Source organism: Mixophyes fleayi, chromosome 2, assembly GCF_038048845.1.
Source record: "Mixophyes fleayi isolate aMixFle1 chromosome 2, aMixFle1.hap1, whole genome shotgun sequence".
Lineage (NCBI taxonomy): Eukaryota > Metazoa > Chordata > Amphibia > Anura > Limnodynastidae > Mixophyes > Mixophyes fleayi.
The window spans coordinates 223,132,125-223,154,751 of NC_134403.1; the positions used below are offsets into that span (position 1 = coordinate 223,132,125).

Consider the following 22,627-nt stretch of genomic DNA (forward strand, 5'->3'; position numbering starts at 1 on the left):
GGGGAAAGTGATTCCCTTCTATGCTCAGTGTAAACAAGGCCCTCAGTAGGTAAAACGTCCCAACGTATGTTTCACAAGCTTCTTGCTTTATCAAGGGACCTAAACTTTTTATGCATATAAATGTTTTCATTGATACGGATTATGTTTAGATCACATTACAATTTATGAATGAGTCCAGATCGGCTCAGTGTTTTAATACTATTAGCGGACGTAGTGATCTGATATTTAAGAAATATATTTACAACGGCAGACATCCTGCACAGAGCACTTCAGCACGTGACACATATAGTGTATATAATTTTTTCTGTACTCTTACTTTAATGAATGAGATTCAGGTCACAATACCCGTTCTATTTAAAACTGATAGGGGCGTACTCAATTGTTCCTCCGGCCGCCGGGAAAACGAGCGCGTTAAAACTATTACCGTTTATACGGTAATAATGCGTGTAAAAAACGTTAATACGGTAGTTTACTAGCTGAATTTCAGCGAGTAATTACCGTATTAACGGTAATAGTTTTAGAGCGCTCGTTTTCCCGGCGGCCGGAGCAACAATTGAATACGCCCCATATAACGATCACATTCACAACAGCATTATAACATGCATAGAGTACTCTAGCACGGAGGAGACACAGTGAATATAATTATTTCTGTGCTTCCTTTTTCTTTCTAATCAGATTCAGGGCATTACACCTGTTTGATTCATATATATTTTTTTTTCCAGGATTGCTATTGCTCAGGATACAGTTTATCTAGACCATTACAAGTTCAATTTGGCCAATATATTTGCGTGCCATATTTATTGCTTTGAACTGTTATTATATGTCATTATTTTTCCCTCAGTAAGTGTTTTTAATACACGTCTTTGTGTTCATGTTCGTTTTTAATATTTCACACCCCTTTTTCTTTATTAAAGATGATATTCCCTTCACATATTATTTCTCATTTTTTAATATGAATAATAAAAGTTATATTTTAGGGTAGGAGTGCTTCCCAGCCTTTCTTTGTACTGAAATCTCTTAGATTTATTTCCTTTTGTTCTAGAATGAAAACATGCAAGTAATCCTTCAAATAGCGGAAGAATAATTAACAATGGTAAGTATAATATGTAAATTTTGGGGGAAATTGGAATTATGTTACATTAAATCTTATTAGGTATGATATATATCAAAATAAAGAAAAGAAGTTAATCGATAGGTGCACTGTGGCTTCTAATATGTGTATAAATGTTTAAGTAAAATATAACTTTTATTTTTATATTAAAATAAGCGAAATATATAAAACCAATTAAAAAAACAATGCTGTCTGCATATATAACCTTCAAAATATGTGGACTTGCGCTTAGGTAGAAATAGTATCACCATCAACCTTAATCATATATTATTCTGTGACATTTATATCTCAAAGCACAGTGAAGCCTCCCTTCATTAAGTTTGCTCTCAAATGGAATCAGCTGAATATTGCACAAAGTTTCACTGCGATAGAAACACTATCTCTTTAGCCCATATATTGGGGTTATAGTGTATCCTGGTATAAAACGGGGAGTATACTGTAATAAAGCCTCCCTTCATTAAGTTATTTCTCTAATAGAATCAGCTGAATATTACACAAAGCTTCACTGCGATGAAAACACTATCTAATTAACCCATATATTAGGGTTGTAGTGTCTCCTAGCAAAAAACGGGGAGTGTATTGCTGTCTACCTACATAATATCTCCGAACTAATTGTGGTTTTATCAGAGTATTATACAAGCTGCCAATCTAGAAGGTAAATTTCTTGCAGACAGCGAGGACGCCGACGCGCGTTTCGCTTGAGTCTGCTTTATCCAAGGCAAGCTGAGGCACTGTTTTGACATTCCTTAAATACACCAAAGAGCACATCTCCATTGTCACGTGATCGGAGTTTCAACCAATCAAAAATCATCGGTATGGGGGTGGGTGAGATTTATTAGATGTTATTGGTGCTCAGATCTTAAAGCACTGCCCCTTCAAAAATGTTTGTTGTTCCGATCTCAATCTGAAATGTGGCGATCGTACAATATTTAATTTTATTTATTTGTGATAAATTTTGGGATTGACATCTCCTAATAGGTGATCATATTATAACTTTTTATTATCTTAACTGTTTTTATTTATTTTCATGACAGGCCTCGATTATCCGAAGATTGATTTATATGTTATGCTGTGTGTGTGATCATAATCTTTTGATCACATACATTCAGTTAATCTGTTATTTATATAGTTGCAATGATTAGAATATTAGAAGTACATCTTTGATTATGTAAATACTTTTGATTAATGTTTTTAAATACTTTAGAGAACATATCTTCACTGTCACATGACCACAACCTCAACCACTCAGAATTCATTGGCATGGGGGTGGGTAAATTTCACAGATTATTTTTAATATTAAAGCCCCCCACTATGATTTATTTGTTAATCAGGTCTCCTACAAAATCTGGAGATCATACTATATTTGGTTATTTGGTTTATACCAAAATTTAGAGATTAGCATTCCCTAGTCTACACTCATATTGGTACTTTTTATTATTTTCAGTGTTCTCATATTTTTTACGAGCAGATCTTAAATGTCTAACAAGTATAATTAGACATTATGCTGTGTATGTAATCTCATGCCTTTGTCTGCATGCATTTAATTTACCAATTGTTTATACAATTGCAATGATATTAGATATTAGAGGTACATCTATGTTCCCATAAATACAGTTGCTGTCATTGATTATTATGAGATGGTTATTATTTATTTATGTAATATGATTATAAGATTACCTGGTTTTGTTACATGATTCTAGCTATACCTTTTAAGCTAATCTCATTAATCTGATATTATTAATTATATACTGGTGATTAAATTATTGGTCTATTATGCTCTGATATTATCTTTATGTAATAAATAAATTAAGAAGGTGAATAAGAAGTAATATTACCTAGTGACAAAAGAAAAAGAAAATTACTTATGTGGTTATCCTAAAACCAAAGGTGATTATGATATACAAGTTTTGTGCAGATTATTATAATATCATAGAATAAGTGCTGTAAATTACATTTTTATATTTTATTGTTTATTATTTTTATTTTTTTTATATTTTAGTTTCATCGTGAGTGTTGATTATTTTGACTGTGTTAACTATTAATTTTTTTAACTTTTTAGTACCCACCCAAGTGACGCCAAGAGGAAACCGGAAACCCCCGATCCACATCGGCAAAGTAAGTTAGTGTTTTCATTATTTTAATACATCTTAACAATAGTGTTTATATATTTGTGTATACATATATGTAGAGTGATTAGTGAGATTATTATATTTAGTTAAATTCTTTCAGATTTAGTAGATTAATAATTCTTTTGTTTCTTAAAGCCTAAATCATATGATAACAAGAAGTATATGAGTATCATCTATCCAGATAAATTATATTACATTATATCATATATTTATGACTATGAATTTAGAGAAAGACCATGTAGTTGTTATTATCATTCAGACCTGCTGGATGCTCCGTTCCCATAAGGAAAATCATTTTGGTTTCTTTCTTCAATAGTTCTTGTTTAATATTACCTCCTCGTATTCCTAGATTAAGCTTTTCCATACAATATGCTGTCAATTCATTGGAGTTGCTTTTATGTACTTTAAGAAAGTGTTTTGCTACTCTAGTGAGTGTTTTCATTTTCTTAGTATCTTGTTCAGCGTTACGGATGTTTCCAACATGTTCGAGAAGTCTCTGCTTAAAGGCTCTGGTTGTCATTCCAATGTACATTAAATTACATGTGCATGTTAGGCAGTAAATTACACCTTGTGTGTCACAGTTCATAAAGGTATTGATTTTGTGACAATGATTATATTTGTCAATAAACTCCTTAGTTTTTTTGGTAAATTTGCAGGCCTTGCATTTTCCGCAAGGAAAAAATCCTGTGATTGGGTTTGTGAAGCCTATTTTCTTGATTTTTTCTTGGAAATGGCTATGAACCAATATGTCTTTTAAGTTTCTTGATCTTCTCCAACTTATGGCTATTTTTTCTCCAATGACTTCATTGATGTCTTTATCTAGTTTAAGAATATGACTATGTTTTTGTATTATTGAGTCTATTTCTTTCCATTTATTGTTGAAAGTACTTATGAATCTAGTTTTTTCTGTTTGTAACTCACTTTGTATCTTTTTTGGAAAGATCAGTTCTTCTCTTTTCGTGAGTTTAGCGGTCTTATACGATTTTCCAATAAGTTTATTGCTATATCCTCTCTTAGATAATCTTTGACGTAATTCTTTTGCACTCTTATCAAAGATCTGTAGATCTCCACAGTTCCGTCTAATGCGGAGAAATTCCCCTTTGGGAATGCTTTTTATTGTGGGTGGGAAGTGGGAACTTGATGCATGTAAAATGCTATTAGTAGCTGTATTCTTTCTAAAATTGTCTGTTGAGAGTTCTTTTTCATCATTGATAGATATGGTTAAGTCAAGAAAATTGATTTTTTTTCCATATTTATATCAAAGGTTAATTTGAGGTTGATATCGTTCTTGTTTAGATAGTTGATGAATTCTATGAAGGTCTCTTTTTGGCCTTCCCATATTATAAAAATATCTTCAATATATCTTAGCCATACTAAAATGTGGCTTATATATGTTTCATTTTCCTCAACAAAGACAATTTTTTGTTCCCACCAACCCAGATATATGTTGGCATAGGTTGGGGCACATGTTGTCCCCATAGCTGTGCCCCTTATCTGTAAGAAAAATTGGTTGTTAAATGTAAAATAATTGTTTGTTAAGATAAATTCCAATAAAGACAGAAGAAAGTTATTATGTTCATTCTTTACTTTTGTTTCCAAAAATGATTTCACTGCATTTAAGCCTATGGAGTGTTCTATGCTCGTGTATAATGCTTCCACGTCACAAGTGCATAACCATGTATTTTTGTTTACCACAATGTTTTGAAGTTTGCTTAGAACATCTAAGGTGTCACGTATGTATGAGGGTAAGGTATACACAAATTCTCTTAGATATGTATCAACATATATACTAGCCTTCTCTGTCAGATTGTCAATACCAGAGATAATTGGCCTACCTGGTGGTTTTCTTTCATTTTTGTGTATTTTGGGGAGTACGTAAAATGTGGATATTTTTGGGTTTTCTACCCATAGGAAATCATAATCATTTTTGCTGATATGACAATTGTCAAAGGCCTCTTTTATTAAATTTTGATTGGTTTTTAAAATAACATTAGTTGGATTGTTACTTATTTTCCTATAGCATTTAGTGTCACTTAGTTGTTTATGTATCTCCCCTTTATAATCTTTTGTAGGCCATATAACGATGTTGCCACCCTTATCAGAGGGCTTTATAACAACGTTATTCCATTCTCTCATTTCTTTTAGTATTTCTCTTTCTTCAAAAGTTAAGTTGTTTTGGCTTGTTGATGTTGATGTCATCATTCTATCCAAATCTTTTGATACCAACTCCATATATATTGTAATTTCCGGACATATCATTGGGCTGGGACAGAAAGTTGATTTCTTTTTAATCCCTGTCTTATTTTGCACATTTGTTGTGGAATTATCTAATGATGCTTCTTTTTGCAATTCCTCAAGAGCATTAATTGTCTCTCGTTCTTGTGTATCAAATTGGGAGACAGATGTTATTAAAGATTTGTCTTGATTTTGAGATGGTGAAGTGTCTGATGTAGTATTTGGATCAAACTCTTCTTTTTGACGAAAGAATTTCTTTAACAAAAGCTTTCTTCCAAATAAATGGAGATCTTTTTCTATTTCAAATCTATTAATGTTCATTGTGGGTGAGAAGGATAGACCTTTTGAGAGTACATTGATTTGGGTTTGTGTGAGGGATTGAGTAGACAGATTAATTATTTTTAATGAATTATCTATTTTGTCTAGTATTTTGGTCTTCTCCTCTGTCTCTGTTGATTGCCTTCCCATTCTTTTATCTCTCTTTTTCTTACGTTTTTTGCCACCCCTTCTCGTTTTCTTATGTCTATTCCTTCTTCCGTTATTCTGGTGTTTCTTTTTTTTTTTTAATTGGTTTTTTAATTGGTTTTATATATTTCGCTTATTTTAATATAAAAATAAAAGTTATATTTTACTTAAACATTTATACACATATTAGAAGCCACAGTGCACCTATTGATTAACTTATTTTCTTTCTTTTGATCTATGTACAATAAGTTAAGGTGCCACCCCATATCGAGATAATTTTGATATATGGAATAATTTGGGTAGTAAGCTTCTATAAGTATGATTTAGTGCGACAGTACCCTTTGTTCCTAGGTATGATATATACAATTTTTGTATTGTTTAAATCCCTTAGACAAAAGATTGAAAAATTATATAAAGGTATATGCTATTAATCATGATGTAATCATAAAGAAGAACTGAAGACAAGAATCTTAATTGACAATTTATTAACCATGGTATGTTTTTGATATATAAATGTATAATAAAAAAAGATTATATTTTTTAACGTTTTTGTGTTTTACAATCGTACCAATCATTGTCAAATATGTTCACTGTTAATGCTATTGATGTTAAAAAAAATGTAAAAATAGTTACATAAATATTATCATTAATTTTTAACAGACGATACAGAATACTGCAGAAAACTTAAATAGAGGATTGTCATTGATGATAATGTTGAAATGAGAATGTAAATGTATGAAAAAAAAAATTACTATTGAAATTAAAAATAATTACTTTTTGGATTCACAGACTACTGAAAAAGATATAAGAACTGCTGCGCAAAATACACCAAAATCAAGAAAAGCAAAGACCACAGAAAAGACAATTAATATTTATTTCCAATAATCAAGTAATGATAGAGAACAATTTATTGCATACACAAAAAAATGTTAATTAATAAAACTCTGTTATCTTTTTCTTTAAAACATGTCTCTTTCATTATTATATTGTAGATAGTTAACATAAAACCTTCCCTCCGGTTTAATTTTTCAAGGAAGGACAAGTGGCAGATGTATGTCTTTAAATAATTTGCTCTGTCCAGATTGGCCTACCTTCAACACTTAACCGAGTCATACTTTTGTCTGAGTAAACTAATTTTTATTGATTGTGGAAAAAAATACTAGCAATATAAATAATTGTACAACAAATCAAATTTGTTTGAAAAAAAATTACTAATACATTTTAAAGACTAATTTAAATATTTTTGTACAACAAAACAATCATTTGTCTTATTTTTAAGATCAATTTCTGAAACATTTGTGGGGTATTTTAACATTATACATAATATATTTAAAAAAAATCAATCAAAATGGGTCCATAATCCAGGCACTCTTCAAACTTCAGTCACTGGGTCTGTCTGTAATCCACATTCAATAGGTTGCGACAGGAACATGTTGGAGAAGGGAAAAGAGAAAGACAAAAGCCATATACTTACCATAAAGTTGCATTAGACACAACATAGAAGAGTGAACTTTACAAAAGATCACACCCATCTGGCCAAGAAAGTGCTGGTAATGAGTCTGGTCCTCAATCTAACTCCACAGCTCATCCTTCAAAACTTAACAAATAACTGGTAATAACACCAAAAACTCTTAATAAAAAATATATATAAATCTATATATATATATATATATACAAAACCTTTAACCGAACACTGTACAACGCTTTTTTGTGATTATGTTCCACAATTTATATCGCATTCCTGAAAAAAGAATACAAAAAAATTTACTATTGGTTATTATTACAGTTATAAAAAAAAAAGATTAAATAAAGAAAATTCCCACTTACATGAAAAAAAATCGGAAATCAAATGCTGGCGCTCAAAAGTACCAGTTTCAGGACCCTCTGCTAACGCTGAAGAAAGGTCTTGATACTGTAAAAGATCAGGATCTATCTCTACCTCCAAATTATTTGCCAAACAGATACTGTGCACAATGCTGCAAGCAATAACAATAAGGCAAAATTTTGATGGTGAGTACAGAAGCGCACCGTCGGACCTGTCTAAACAGCGAAACCAGCTCTTAAGTAGCCCAAAGGTAAGCTCAATTACACCTCTGGTGGCTATATGTGCCGCTTGGTACATTCTTTCAGCTTCAGACATTGGATTGGACACTGGAGTAAGCAACCAGGGTTGGCTCCCATATCCTGCATCACCTAATAAAAACATTTAAGGACCATTATTTTTCTTACTGTTTTTCTCATTTAATTAACAATTATTAAAATACGTTATGTTGTTATAACTTACCCAGCAGCCATCCATGAGAAAACTGTCCCACCTCAAACCTTGTGAACAGTCCTGAAATCTGCAAAATAAATAAATCGTGAGACGAGCCAGGAAAGCCAACACAAACATTTCAATTTTTTTTTCTGGCATCACACACCATTTGCACATTCATGGAATGGAAGTTCTTTCGGTTTCGAAAGCTCTCTTCCACTCTATGCGGAGGTGTGAGTGCCACATGGGTGCAATCTATTGCACCCGGGACATTTGGCATATGTGCTATACTATAAAAATCTGATTTTACCTCCCGGCATTCTAATTCAGACTGTGGAAATTTTATAAATTCCCAAGTATGTTTTTTCATGGCTTTCAGGACCTAGAACAAGCTCCGTGAAAATGTGGATTGGGAGAAACCCGCAATTACGGACAACGTCGGTTGGAAAGTTCCCGAGACTAGAAAATGCAATGCACCAAGCAGCTTTGCCAATCCAGGCACAACATGGTTTGTGGGGACTGTTGGTTCCAGGTCCTCTTTAAAGAGGTCATATAACCAATAAATTGCATCGGAGGATAGGCGATATAATCTTATCACCTCATCCTCGGGGACCTCATCAAGTAACCGACATGTGCGGTACCGCCTTGCTTCAAATAATGGAACCACAGCACTATCTCCCTCACTTGCAGCCACATGCACAGATACATTCTCCTGTTTCAAAACCATTTTCTTCCTCTCCTCCAACTAGCAAACCAGCATGTGCATATTCATCAATATATGCTGCATACATATACTGCCAAACTGTGATAGAAAATGGCTCCATTAGTAAATTTGCAATTTAGAAATAAAAAAAACAAAAAACAAAATTAAATATAAATTAATTAGATTAAGATATTAATACAGGTAGATATTAATCCAACTATTAATAAAATAGTAATATGAGAAATAAAAATCCAAAGTTCTCAATAGTTTCCAGTCTGCAGCTCTACAGTCTTCTTCTCTCATGCCAGTTGACTGAGAAATGTAACTAATGGTTTTACCATTTGTTTTTTACCAAAGGGGATGTATTTGACAGTCATTTGACATATATTTTAAACTACACAATACTCATTTGAGACAAGTTTAATATCATAAAAAATGACCCCCATTAAAATAAGTTTGTCAATTAAAGGATACATTAACGCTTTTAAATCACCTTCAATGGTGCAATCGAAAAAATGGCAAACCACAATTTTTATGTACATGCGGTATTGCGAATATTTACAATTGAATAGTCTGCCTGCACTTGTTCTATGGGCTTGATGAGGATTTGCGCTACATAGTTTATTTCCGTCTTTAACGCGTAAAAAATGGCAATTTAATTGAGCGCACTCTATACTAACGCTAAAACGTGTTAAATAGAAGCGCTAAAGCCCAATTGAGGCTAATTGAATACCCCACTAAGGTGTATATTTACTAAGCTGCAGGTTTGAAAAAGTGGGGATGTTGCCTATAGCAACCAATCAGATTCTAGCTTTCATTTATTTAGTACATTCTACAAAATGACAGCTAGAATTTGATTGGTTGCTATAGGCAACATCCCCACTTTTTCAAACCCGCAGCTTAGTAAATCTAGCCCTAAGACTTGAAAATCTTATTTTTTGCTGTTGGGCTGAGGATATTTAAGTAAAGGAATGATGATGGGGGAAGGGTGCTCATTAATCACAAATAATTTGCATTTTTGATGTTCCTAAGCATTGAAATGTGTGTAAGTGGCCCTTATATATTAATTTGTGGTGATAATACAGATTTTTTTTATCTTATCAGTCATTAAAAAAATCAATTACCACTGCAAATTTATTAAGATAATATCGCCGAAGCAGCTGAGTGGACATAGTCAGGTGATCCAGACATGTGTGCCAGAGTAGCAAGGTTTCAATTGCAGATGTGGAAGACCAGTCTTGGGGCATATACGCATGCGTGGCCCTGCTAGCTTATAACAATGTACATGTGTAAAAAAAAAAACAAAAAAAAACAATACTTGATTATGCATGCGTGAAAGAGCTCCTATAGACATTTTACACCCATTTATTAGGATAAATGGCACGAATTAAAAGTTTATGAGACATACAGCGCTCTTTTGTTATATCAATCGCTACCCGCATTGAAGGTGCAACTTTGATCTCTTTGATGGTCTACGGGAAATTACACGCATACTGAAGACACTTTACGGCAATTAATGGTCAAACCGTTCCGGAAATACGCACCAACGTACGTTTTGCGTTCCACCGGTCTGCGTCGCCTCTCCGATGTTCACTTCCGGTCCGGAGCCCGCGCTTTGGCCGTTGCAGATTGAGCAGTGAGCGTGTGACTAGAAACCCGGTCGGGTGCACTGTTACGCGGATAGCAGCGGCCAGACACTCGCTGCCAGCCCATTGGCCTCATGTCTCGTTCTCCGTCTATGCCCAGGATCTATATCGGGAGGCTCAGCCACAGGGCCCGCGAGAGGGATGTGGAGCGCTTCTTCAAGGGCTTTGGGAAAATCGTAGAGGTGGATTTAAAGAACGGGTGAGTGGCGGGCGTTGGGTTATGTGGATCGGTGACTAGTGCGGACTGCCACCTTCATGCGAGTTGATGTTGGGCCTAAGGGAAGATTCCGGACAGATCTGTTATTGCGGTGACCGGTTTTGTATGGTGTCTTCCTGGGAATGTGGTAGGGTGATGGGAGACATTTGGGCCATTGTGTTACTGACAGGCATAGTCCTTCCGCCATCTGTACAATGCATATACAGGATCCATTCACTTACTCGGATTTCGTCATGGAACATCTGTCTGAAACTGATTTAGATATGCAAAGTATTTACTGCAGGGTGGTTAGTTGTCCTGTGCACAGTAAGACTTTAAAAAAAAAAAAAAAATAATAATTTTTTTTTGGGTTGGTTTCGTCTTTAAATTGACACAATTCTCAAATGCTGGGTTTATGAAATAGTGATTTTGGTAGGAAGAACCTTGCTGTACTCTTTATTATTCATCTATTAAAACCTAGTATCTTCACAGTTAAGTCTTGATTCTGCAAATTGCAGCTGCTTAAAGAACAAGTAAAGCTATAATTTGGCATTGATTTATATTGAAGTCTGTGTGCTACTTGGCTGAATAATATGCATGATATAACTATCGTGTATGCTAAAACACGCTTCTTCATGCATATGCAGCAGGTTAACATATCAGCAAGGAGCACTTCTCTAACTGAACAGGCAATAGGTTACTAACAGACCTGAACACTCACTATTTTGTGTAGCATTTTAGATGGGGGGGGCACTTGATGAGGACAGCAATGTCACAGCAACTTGATTGCTTTTTCATTGACAAACTTTGCCCTAAAGAGTGTTATCTAATGTGAAGTGGTAATTATTGATTTAACAGTGCTTCAGTGAATTGCCTGGTTAAAGCCAAACAAGGTATTTTTGTTCCATCTTTATATATTGAGGAAGGGGGGGGGGGTCATTTTGAGCCATGGTTGATCATTCATTTTAACATTTTTTTATCCCTTTACTCATATTCCATTTGCAAGAGAGTTTGCTGTGCCGTTTTTGTTATACTTTAGAACAGTGGTTCCCAAACTTTTTCAGCTCGAGGCACCCTTAGGGTCACCATAATTTTTCCAAGGCACCCCTAAGCAAAAATAATTACCGGGTAGTCCCGTTTTTTAAGTAGTTGGGTCAAAATGACGTAAGATGTATTTAGACCCCTTCACCATCACATTGTGCCCCTTTATCATATCACTCTGTGTCCCCCTCTTTGCCATCTCACTCTGACCCCCCTTCAGCGTCTCTCTCGGTCCCCCTCCTTCAGCGTCTCTCTCGGTCCCCCTCCTTCAGCGTCTCTCTCGGTCCCCCTCCTTCAGCGTCTCTCTCGGTCCCCCTCCTTCAGCGTCTCTCTCGGTCCCCCTCCTTCAGCGTCTCTCTCGGTCCCCCTCCTTCAGCGTCTCTCTCGGTCCCCCTCCTTCAGCGTCTCTCTCGGTCCCCCTCCTTCAGCGTCTCTCTCGGTCCCCCTCCTTCAGCGTCTCTCTCGGTCCCCCTCCTTCAGCGTCTCTCTCGGTCCCCCTCCTTCAGCGTCTCTCTCGGTCCCCCTCCTTCAGCGTCTCTCTCGGTCCCCCTCCTTCAGCGTCTCTCTCGGTCCCCCTCCTTCAGCGTCTCTCTCGGTCCCCCTCCTTCAGCGTCTCTCTCGGTCCCCCTCCTTCAGCGTCTCTCTCGGTCCCCCTCCTTCAGCGTCTCTCTCGGTCCCCCTCCTTCAGCGTCTCTCTCGGTCCCCCTCCTTCAGCGTCTCTCTCGGTCCCCCTCCTTCAGCGTCTCTCTCGGTCCCCCTCCTTCAGCGTCTCTCTCGGTCCCCCCTCCTTCAGCGTCTCTCTCGGTCCCCCTCCTTCAGCGTCTCTCTCGGTCCCCCCTCCTTCAGCGTCTCTCTCGGTCCCCCTCCTTCAGCGTCTCTCTCGGTCCCCCCCCCCTTCAGCGTCTCTCTCGGTCCCCCCCCCCTTCAGCGTCTCTCTCGGTCCCCCCCCCTTCAGCGTCTCTCTCGGTCCCCCCCCCTTCAGCGTCTCTCTCGGTCCCCCCCCCCTTCAGCGTCTCTCTCGGTCCCCCCCCCCTTCAGCGTCTCTCTCGGTCCCCCCCCCCTTCAGCGTCTCTCTCGGTCCCCCCCCCCTTCAGCGTCTCTCTCGGTCCCCCCCCCTTCAGCGTCTCTCTCGGTCCCCCCCCCTTCAGCGTCTCTCTCGGTCCCCCCCCCCTTCAGCGTCTCTCTCGGTCCCCCCCCCCTTCAGCGTCTCTCTCGGTCCCCCCCCCCTTCAGCGTCTCTCTCGGTCCCCCCCCCCTTCAGCGTCTCTCTCGGTCCCCCCCCCCTTCAGCGTCTCTCTCGGTCCCCCCCCCCTTCAGCGTCTCTCTCGGTCCCCCCCCCCTTCAGCGTCTCTCTCGGTCCCCCCCCCCTTCACTTACCTTCTTCCCTGACGTCTTCTCTGCTGCTGCTCACTGAGACTGCCGGACATGATGAGGTCACGCCCCCGGCAGTCAGTGAGGAGGAGGATCCAGCGCTGGATGATGGGTAAGTTTTTTGTTTTTTTTTCTCTAGGCGATCGCGGCACCCCTGTGACAGCGCCGTGGCACCCCAGTTTGGGAACCGCTGCTTTAGAACATACTTGCCTACTTTTTGGACCTCAAGGACATGGATGTAAGCGAGAGGACCAACGAGATGCTGCAATGTCCGTGATTGCGACTTCTTGTTGGTCTGCGCCCCGCTCCATAAGCTTAGGCAAATGCAGTTGTGCTCTCTCCCTCCCCAGGTGATAATGCAGCTTTGAATTGGAAAAAGTGCCACTTAATAATGCCTGTACTTTCACAAACTAAACTGATCTGAGACTCTTAGTGTCCAGGCTTGGAAACAAAAAACCCTATTTTGTTTTTCCTCAGCTGTTTAGACAATATAAAGGCTAGCTTTGGTCTGCAAAGTGTCATTGAACCCAGACAAACACCTCAAATATGGTGCTCGAACTCAGATATATGAAAAGCAAGTGTAACAGATGTAAAGCTTACTTTATTGTAACATATTGCTAAGTAATGACAGCAGTTTGAAATAGCTGCAAACTTAGGAGCAAGCTCTATGGCTGGTATGTGTGCTTGAGCACCCTTGATATTTGTGCTGTTGCCACTAACCAAGTCTATGCATGGCATTTTTCAGTCATATAGGGGGAGGAGGGGGGGGTGTAACAATAGAATCCCTAAACATTATTAAAAGGTGGCTCCTGTGAATGCAGGGAGCTTTTATTATGCAGCAGTGATTTCGGTACTCTTTAAAGATCAAGAGAGCAATGATATAATCATCACACTTCCATTCAAGTAATACACATGTACCACTTTGTTTTGCTTTTAGCTATGGCTTTGTGGAATTTGAAGATCTGCGCGATGCTGATGATGCAGTGTATGAAATGAATGGGAGAGACCTTTGCGGTGAGCGGGTCATTGTAGAACATGCACGTGCGCCAAGGAGGGATGCCCGCAGTAAGTATATCCAAGATCCATATTTGTTTGCAGTGTTTGGCCATTTCAGGCATATTCTACAAATCATATAAATGTCAACTGTAGAGATCTTAAACAATGAGAGGCATGAAGGGCATACTTTTTAATGATTAACAAAATAAAAAAAAAATTGCAAGCATTTTGGTTCATTTGTCAGACAGACCTAGTGAACCTTTAGTTTCTTCATTATTTCAGTTGTTGCATCTGCGACAGTCATGGAATGAATTAAAAAAAGACATACTTGCCTTTCTGACTGAGGTCTTCAGTTCCTGTAAATAGAGCAGAGGCGCTCTGGATACTACTGTTCAGGACCTACTGCATAGTAAAGTGACAAAAATTAAACTCCCGTTTAAGGCGTCCATCATTGTTTTTGCAGTAGGCGCTTTCTGAAGCTGCAGCTGAGTTTTATTTTTGTTAGGTCACTATGCAGTTGTAACCATGGCGCCTTTCCTCCATTACAGATGATTTGCTGTTGGAAAGCTACTGAAGATCAGCTTCAGTAGGGTAGGCATATATATTTTAATTTACTTAGTATCTGCAAACCTACGTTAAATATTTTTTTTTAAATCAAAAATAGTTTTGTCTCTAGCTAGAGGAGCCACAAGGGCCCTATAACCTTATACCATGAATTAGGAGAAGCTAACCACTCTCGGTGCCTGCACTACCATTTTCCAGGGTTCATAAGCTGACATTTTGAATGTGAGCTGCTTAAGGTAGAGATATTAAGTGAGAGCTGATTTAAAAGGCCAGTCTTCAACTTCCACATGTAGTGGTTTATCTTCATATTACTGGCTGTTGAGGTCTCTAGGTTGATAAAAGTGCACGGGCAGAGCTGCGCTTCTATTGAACCTGAGATCTTGACACGTTTGCCAGAGGAATGGACCACAAATTGTATGTTTTAAGTTAATTCCGTCATTTCACTTTTGTACTAAAAAAACAAGAATAAAAGACAATACATTGTTTTGCTTTGTGTGCAATTCCTGAAACACTATTTATTGTTACTAAATATGTAATAAATCCTCATTGTGGTATATCTAAAAAACAAATAGCTACATTATGTTGTGTGGTCCTACAGAGTATTCTTCAACTGATATATAGATATCGAGAGAGAATATAATATATATATTTTCTCTATCTCATCGTGTATCCCTGTAAGCTTAATGTCATAAGTATCTGCTACACCAAAACATCTTGTCTACATGGGAGAGTTTTGAAGCAATTCATACCTTTAATTATAGTAATGAGTCTATAATTTAGGATATTTCAAAACCCTTTTTAATTTGTAACACATTGCTGTTCTAATTTACTAAATTAAATCCCATGTGCCTTTTAAAATGGCTTCTGACATTGGGAGGATATCCCTTTTGTAGTTAGTCGGTGCCCATTGTATTAAGGTGCCATGGAGAGATTATGCAGAGGCTTGCATGGGGCTGACTTGTGTCTGTCTCCAAGTAATATTTACTGTGCAGCCCCTTCCTTCCCCCTCCTCTCTCTTCTTCTCGCGAGATCCGAGGAGGTGCCGCAGGGGGGGCGCGTACGTGGGTGAGCGTGTTGGGTTTACCAGTCGGCGGGGGGCCAAGGCAGCCGTCCGACGCAGGGCATGCAGAGATGAGCGTGGGCGGCTGAGGGGAATCAATTTCTTCAAGGTAAGTGACCAGTGGTGTGCATGGGGTTACTATTAGGGAAATGCAGGGAAGGGGTTAGTATGTGGGAATATTTGGTTGGTAAACCAAATGTAACTTTATGGAACAGAAGCAGAAAGAGAATTATGATTTGGAGGTAGATGTTTTGATGTGCCATATTTTAAGGGTGGGATGGATTGAGGACATTCTAAATGATCACAGCCAACTGCTGTAGTGTGTTGCAGATATGTAGTTTGTAATGAAATAAATCACTTGTATGTATAAGACAGTAGCTCCAGATAGTGTGTGCCTTTGTGGTATGTTGTCCATGATTAAATGTGCCTCCCAACTGACTCTGAATCAATCTCTGTCCCTGTGTCCCAGGTGGCTATGGCTACCGTAAAAGTGGTAGTGACAAGTTTGGCCCTCCAGTTCGTACAATGTATCGACTTCGGGTGGAGAACCTTTCTACACGGTGCAGTTGGCAGGACCTTAAGGTAGGATTCTTTGACATCAGTTTTTTGGTCTTTAATACAAGGTCCTCTGTTTACCTTAATTTTTCTTTTGCATTTCATCTGTAGTATTTGCTTTTGTGTTTTTAAATTTATTTTTCTATTTCCCTGAGGTGCTTCTTTGTCATAGTTTTATTTTTGTTGTCTTTTTCCTCTCTCTCTTCTTGATTCTGTTTTCCTAGTCGCCTTCTTAAATGTATATTACAGGTCTCATATCTGTGTTGTCTGTCCTGCAGGACTTCATGCGCCAGGCAGGAGAAGTCACTTTTGCTGATGCTCACCAGCGCCGTCCTAATGAAGGAGTTATAGAATTCCGCTCATACTCTGACATGAAACGGGCACTGGATAAATTGGATGGCACAGAGGTCAATGGTCGAAAGATCCGTCTTGTGGAGGACAGAGCTGGATCCTTGCTTAAACGGTCTTCCTCCCGCAGTCGCTCAAGGTAAATATTGTTAACTATTGGCATATGATATGTATAGTAACTAAGTGTGTGTGTGTGTGTGTGTGTATAGAAAACAATGGGCACTTACTCTATGTAAATAAAGATCCGTTGCCTTAGTCAAAAATGTTTAACAGAAAAAAATGACGGCACTCGGGAATGATGGGGGAAAAAAATGAAGGATAATTCCATAAACAATAATGAATAAGGATGCTGCATTGTACACCACCTGTGTAGACTTCTAATAATAAATTATTCGGGAATACCTATACTTTGTCCTGTCCTCAAATTATCTCAATGTTGTATTATAGTTGTAAATTAGATTCTGTTAATGCCAAATTTCTAGACATTTAACCTTTTTTAGGTCGGTCTTATAAACACTATAGTGTTTATTTAGTGTTTATATAAGATATATTATATATATTTATATATTAGACTTCTTTAGCTTTAAAGATAATCTGCTTACTAGAATATTCTGGTAATATGTAAAAATATCTCTGCAGTGTACCTGGGTATGTTACTTAAAGCTAGTACTATTAATGTACTAAATGGTTTCCACTATAAAACACTGCTTGTGACTTTGTGTCAGGGAAATGGCTTTGTTCTAACAGCGTTCCCTGATCACTTTCACGATATTGGCACAAAACACAAATCCCTTTTATGTACTATTGAAACAATACTGCCTATTAACCTATTTGTTGCATTACCAATAATCTTAAATTTATATAGCACTGTCAATTGCACAGCACTGTACAGAGAATTGACATTCACATCAGTCCCTGTCACATTGGAGTTTACAGTCTAAATTCCCTAACACACAGACTAGGATTAATTTTGTCAGCAGCCCATTAAGTGCCTTGTACCTGGAGGAAACTTGCGTAAACAAGGGGAGAACATGCAAACTAAACAGATAAGGCCCTGATCGGGAATCAAATTCAGGTCTGCAGAAGTGCTAACCACTGAGCCACCATGCAGCTTTTAAAAAATAATTCGGCAGCTGATAATTGGGAGAACTTGCATCACCTTTACAAAGAAATTGTTACAAACAAGGAATGTCAGCACATGAACCCAGAATGAAATTTGGGGATATAGATATAATAAAATTTAGATTAAGCAAATCAAATACTATTGTAAAGATTTAAAATGAAATATAAAGAAAACAAATATGATTATATAATATATATCATACTCTCTTGATTCACATAAAATAAAAATTTGTTGAAAATATTGATAAAACAGGATATATTCCTGTTGTACTTCCATGATATGCTGACTGATCAGATTATCACTTAAGTTTCCTTACTTAAGAAAATCACATTCTAAAGTGCATGTCTGACACTACCCTAAATTTGGTATGATTTACATGTCTAACTAGTTCTGTGCATGGCTGATAAATATCTAGGATGTAGACTTGGGTTAACCATCTTACCTGATTCCAAATAATCGGTCACAAAAGTTGTGTAACGCAGGAATATATGGAATTTATGATCTGTAATGCTTGGGACTTGTGTTTTCTTTATGAGTTTTTTTTCCATAATTTGAAGAGCAATGTTTAACATATGCTAAATTATGTTTTAAATTAACCCATGTTTCCCCACGCTACCTTGTGTTTGACCAAATAGAACGGTAGTTAATTACATTTTTTCCTGATTGGTTTTCAGAGCTTCCTGAAAAATAGGATTTAAAGATCCCATACCTCAATGTTCCTTATTAAAGAGTTGTCAATTATAAAGCACACCACAACAAGTCATCTATGTGCAGGTTGGGAGTGTACAGAGGGGCAATGCTTTTTTATTTATTTTTTTGTTGTCATTCTGCATCTTTCTGATGGCGTAAAACATCTTTCATCAATGTAAATTGTCATTTAGGGATAATGTTAATGGTTACATCTATTTATTTTACTTTCATTTTACACATGACTTTGTAATGTAGATATTTGGGTATATCCTTTTGAAATTATGCTGGACATAAATAATCTTTTGTCATATTTCAGGTCACGCTCACGGAGAAGCAGTCGCTCTAGATCAAGGTTAGCGTCCTTTTCCAGTTTAAAACTGTTTTTCTATAGATGGCACTAAAATGAGTTGTGCTGTCACGTTATCTGCTTTGTCACACATCTGTACTTTTCCAATTTTCAGATCTCGCTCTGGCAGCAGAAGACGGGAAAGGAGAAGTAGGAGTCAAAGCAAAGACAGGAGAGATAGTAGAAGTGTTAGCAAAGGAAGGAGGGACAGCAGGAGTGCTAGTAAGGATAGGGCAAAAGGCAGAAACAGAAGTAATAGTCGGAGCAGAAGTAAAGACAGGAGAGAAAGTAGGAGTCCAAGCAAAGATAAGAGAAGAAGAGGCAGTCATAGCCACAGCAAGGATAGGGTGAGCCGGAGTAGAGAGAGAAGCAGAAGTCCTAGCAAGGAGCGAAAGGCTAGGGATAGCCAAAGCAAAGAGCGAAGTAGAAGTCCTAGTGAGGAACAAAGGAAGAGTACTAGCCAAAGCAGGGACAGAGAAAACAGGAGTGGTAGCAAGGAGCAGAACAGTATAAGTAAGGAAAAAAGCCAAAGCAAGGAGAGGGACAGCAGAAGTAAAGAAAGAAATGGAAGCAAGGATAGAGAAAACAGCAGTAGTAAAGAAAGAAGTCCAACAAAGGCGCTAGTTAAAGGGGAAAGGAGTGTGAGTAACGATAGGGACAGAAGCCAAAGCAAGGAAAAGAGGGAAGGTAGCCAGAGCAAGGAAAGTAGGGGTAATGATGAAAGTCGAAGGAAGGATAAGGACAGAAGCCGGAGCATTGATAGGAGCAATAGAGACCGAAGTAGGAGCAGAGATAGGAAGAATAGGCATAAAAGAGATAGGAACAGCAGGAGAAGCAAGGATAGGAGGGGGAGAGACAGAAGTCGGAGCAAAGAAAGGGATAGAAGCAGGAGCCAGAGTAAGGACAGACATAGTCAAAGCAAAGAAAGAAGCAGAAGTCGCAGCAGAGAGGAAAGAGAAAGCAGACAAAAAAAGCGGGCAAACCGTAGTAGAGAGAGAAGTCGCAGCAAGGAAAGAAGTAGAAGAAATGGCAGGCATTCGAGCCGTAGTTGCAGCAAAGAGAAAAATCTTAAACGTAGTCGTGAAAATAGAAGCAGCAGTAGAGAGGCCTGTAAGAAAATCAAAAGGGAGGACACCGTGGCATTTACCACAGAGTCTGATCAGGAGCCTGAAATTGAGGAGGGTGAGATAGTCAATCCTGGTGCTGGAGATGGTCTCCATCCTCCACCGTCTCCCCCTCCTACGAAAGTTTTTCTAGAGGAGACAGAAGAAGAAGAAGCCCAGTCAGTCAGCTCTCCTCTGAAACCACGATCTAGATCAGCCTCTCCTACACAGGCTTAATTTTCCTTTCTCTGACTTCCTTTTACGAAAAGGAGCTGCACTATGCTCCTCATGTTGGATGTTTTATATTTATTTCAGGAATTAAAGCATTTTTTTAATATATATATTCTGGTCTGTTAGCATCTCCCCTATTAAATATGTAATTTTTTTTTAAAAAAAAACATAACGTACAACAAAATAAGTTGCAAACTCTTAAATCAGCAGTGCATACTTGATGCATGATCTTAAGTTACTTGGATGTCTATTTTGTTTAATGTGGGTGTAAGGTTGGGTAATTTACTGGTGAAAAGGTATGTTAAGAAACCGGGCATAGTCAGTGGAAATTATCACCTCAAAATTGTGTGGTGCTGCTTTACACATGAGCTCTTGTAATTAGTGTTCATTTAGAAGTATATGATAATGCGTCTTTCAGTAAGTGCTGGGGGAAAAATAATTCTAAATATGTTTCTTGATAACCTGTAGGTTTCCCAACTATTGTCCTTGCCATGTTTCTCACTCCCCTCCCCCTCCATCTTGTTACTTTTCATTTTTGATAGTGAGATCCCTCCTGGTTTTCATTCAATTTGAATAAAGAATATTTTTGCTTCAGAAAGCACTGGTGCAATCATTGAGTAGTAATCTATTCATTAAAGCTGCAATGCCATGTTTTTTGTTTTTTTTTAAAAAAAAAACCACAAAACCAACCCTGGCTACTTTGAAGACATTGTGGTGGTCTATTTTTCTTGGAGATTTCTTTTTCCTTCAAGCTGCTATTAATGAGCCATTGTCATGTGTTTAACGTGGAAACTAGTCACTTGACATGATTGAGCAGAGAGGCTTTGTATTGCCTCTCTTCTCATGCTTATTTATATTGGTCCACAGCAGCCCCCTTCTTTCCTCTACCATTGTGTGAAACAAGGGAGATTCCTGACTGGGTCTGATTTGGAGGTCAGGTTATTCTCCTCGTGTAAATACTTGAGAGCTGAAACGCATATGTGCTCCAGCTGAGATACTTTTCCTTGCAGTGGTAGCCATATTACTAGCCCAGACAGAGTGATTTTGCAACAGGAAAATTGAAGCTCCATCTAACAAGGTACAAAACTTGCTGGCTTTAAATACAATAATAAAAAATATAAACAGCTTTAATGGAGTTCTCTTTTTTGTATTTAAAAATCAAAATTAAATTAATATGTGGCACTTCCCTAATTTGATAGCTTGCAGAGACTCATAACTGCTTTCAGCCATGTACTTGCATTATGTAAGCACATACAATGTATCTGATCTTAGTAGAGGTCTGTGAATAGTATATGCACATACGTGTTTTTTGCAAGTGCATTGTTTACAGATGTTGCCACTTTCAATTATTAAATTTATAACCTAACCACAGCTTGTAAAAATGCCCAAAAATCGTTTAAATTGTTGGCTTACTTGATTAAGGTAAGTGGCTTGATTATAAGGTCTTTCATGAGCTTTTGTAAAGGTTTGTGAAAGTGCATATGACAGTTGCATCATAGCTGTCTAATACAGGAAATGTATTTTTAATTAATATTGTTTATTCAAAGTTTTTTGGGGAGAGGGAGGTGGCATATCTGAGAGGTTCTAACCTTTCTGTACTTTGCCCCCAAGTCAGGTCCCAAGTGTTTCTATAGCCCTGTCTCTTCCCAGTTTACTACTGTTACTTTTGTGCTAAAAAAATTAAATAAAAAAAAAAACCTGAAAAACTGCTTCTAGACTGGCTATAAAGGTTCATTAATACAGGTCTCTTGCATCACATTGGAACTGCTCCCTGAAGGGTCAAGTCCTTGTGACTTCAAAGGATTTCCTTTCATAGCATTGACTTTGAATACCATGTTCTATTATATAGATGCCACGAATTGAATGAAGCTTAACCGTTTTACTTACACCAGAAAGCTTTTATAATTTGCATATCATATCAATATAGATGTGGCTGTGTAGTAAATCCCAGTGAAAGTTCAGGAGTGGTTCAGGCCAGAATTGTGAAAGAGACTATTGCCCACATTTTCAGGGAAAACACAGTAATTCTCATGTAAGGAACGTTCGTAAAGTTTATTGCTTGCACTGGCAATGTCTCTTAAATCCCTGGGATCATCATGCATTTACAATACGCCTAAACAGTTAACTTCAAAAACTACTTTAGTTCCACTCGAAGTGACTGAAATCTTATTATCCAGTTATATCTTTTAGTAGACAAATGAAATCAGCATTTTGTTTTGCATGTGGAAGCAGAGTGACAGATTTGGAGTACAATTGGCCAGTAAGAGTAGATGTATACTGTTTAAGAACTGCTGTATTGCTATACTACTTCAAGTGCATTAACAGATTGAAGCATTAAACTTCTAACATTTCATAATACAGCCACAAGAATATCTTTTGCATTGGGTAGTGGCATAAAGCTTTTAAATCTAGACTAGTGCATACTGAATGTCGGGGTTGGATTTAGCATAGGGTGCGACTT

The 22,627-nt window shown here is 37.8% G+C and overlaps 1 protein-coding gene and 2 long non-coding RNA genes across 6 annotated transcripts; 2 read left to right on the top strand and 1 right to left on the bottom strand.

Moving 5' to 3' along the window:
- The first annotated feature begins 2,314 nt into the window (after positions 1–2,314).
- On the top strand, positions 2,315–6,857 carry LOC142138674 (uncharacterized). Of its 2 annotated transcripts, none has more exons than XR_012688087.1 (3): positions 2,315–2,377; positions 3,171–3,226; positions 6,730–6,857. It is a non-coding gene; the product is annotated as an uncharacterized LOC142138674 (long non-coding RNA). The 2 variants fall into 2 exon arrangements; XR_012688088.1 differs by lacking the exon at positions 6,730–6,857 and adding an exon at positions 6,332–6,419.
- LOC142138673 (uncharacterized) lies at positions 6,857–10,513 on the bottom strand. 2 transcript variants are annotated; one of them, XR_012688086.1, is made up of 4 exons: positions 10,442–10,513; positions 8,225–8,282; positions 7,768–8,133; positions 6,857–7,336 (listed from the first exon to the last, which is right to left on the bottom strand). It is a non-coding gene; the product is annotated as an uncharacterized LOC142138673 (long non-coding RNA). The 2 variants fall into 2 exon arrangements; XR_012688085.1 differs by lacking the exon at positions 6,857–7,336 and having other exon boundaries at positions 7,620–8,133.
- Positions 10,514–10,617: 104 nt separating this feature from the next.
- Positions 10,618–20,764, top strand: LOC142138672 (uncharacterized). 2 transcript variants are annotated; one of them, XM_075195517.1, is made up of 6 exons: positions 10,618–10,742; positions 14,088–14,215; positions 16,240–16,352; positions 16,604–16,812; positions 18,803–18,838; positions 18,948–20,764. In XM_075195517.1, the coding sequence occupies exons 1-6, from the start codon at positions 10,618–10,620 to the stop codon at positions 20,170–20,172; spliced, it is 1,836 nt and encodes a 611-aa protein (XP_075051618.1). In that variant the 3' UTR covers positions 20,173–20,764. The 2 variants fall into 2 exon arrangements, with proteins under 2 accessions (XP_075051618.1, XP_075051620.1); XM_075195519.1 differs by lacking the exons at positions 10,618–10,742; positions 14,088–14,215 and adding an exon at positions 14,228–15,879.
- Positions 20,765–22,627: the final 1,863 nt, after the last annotated feature.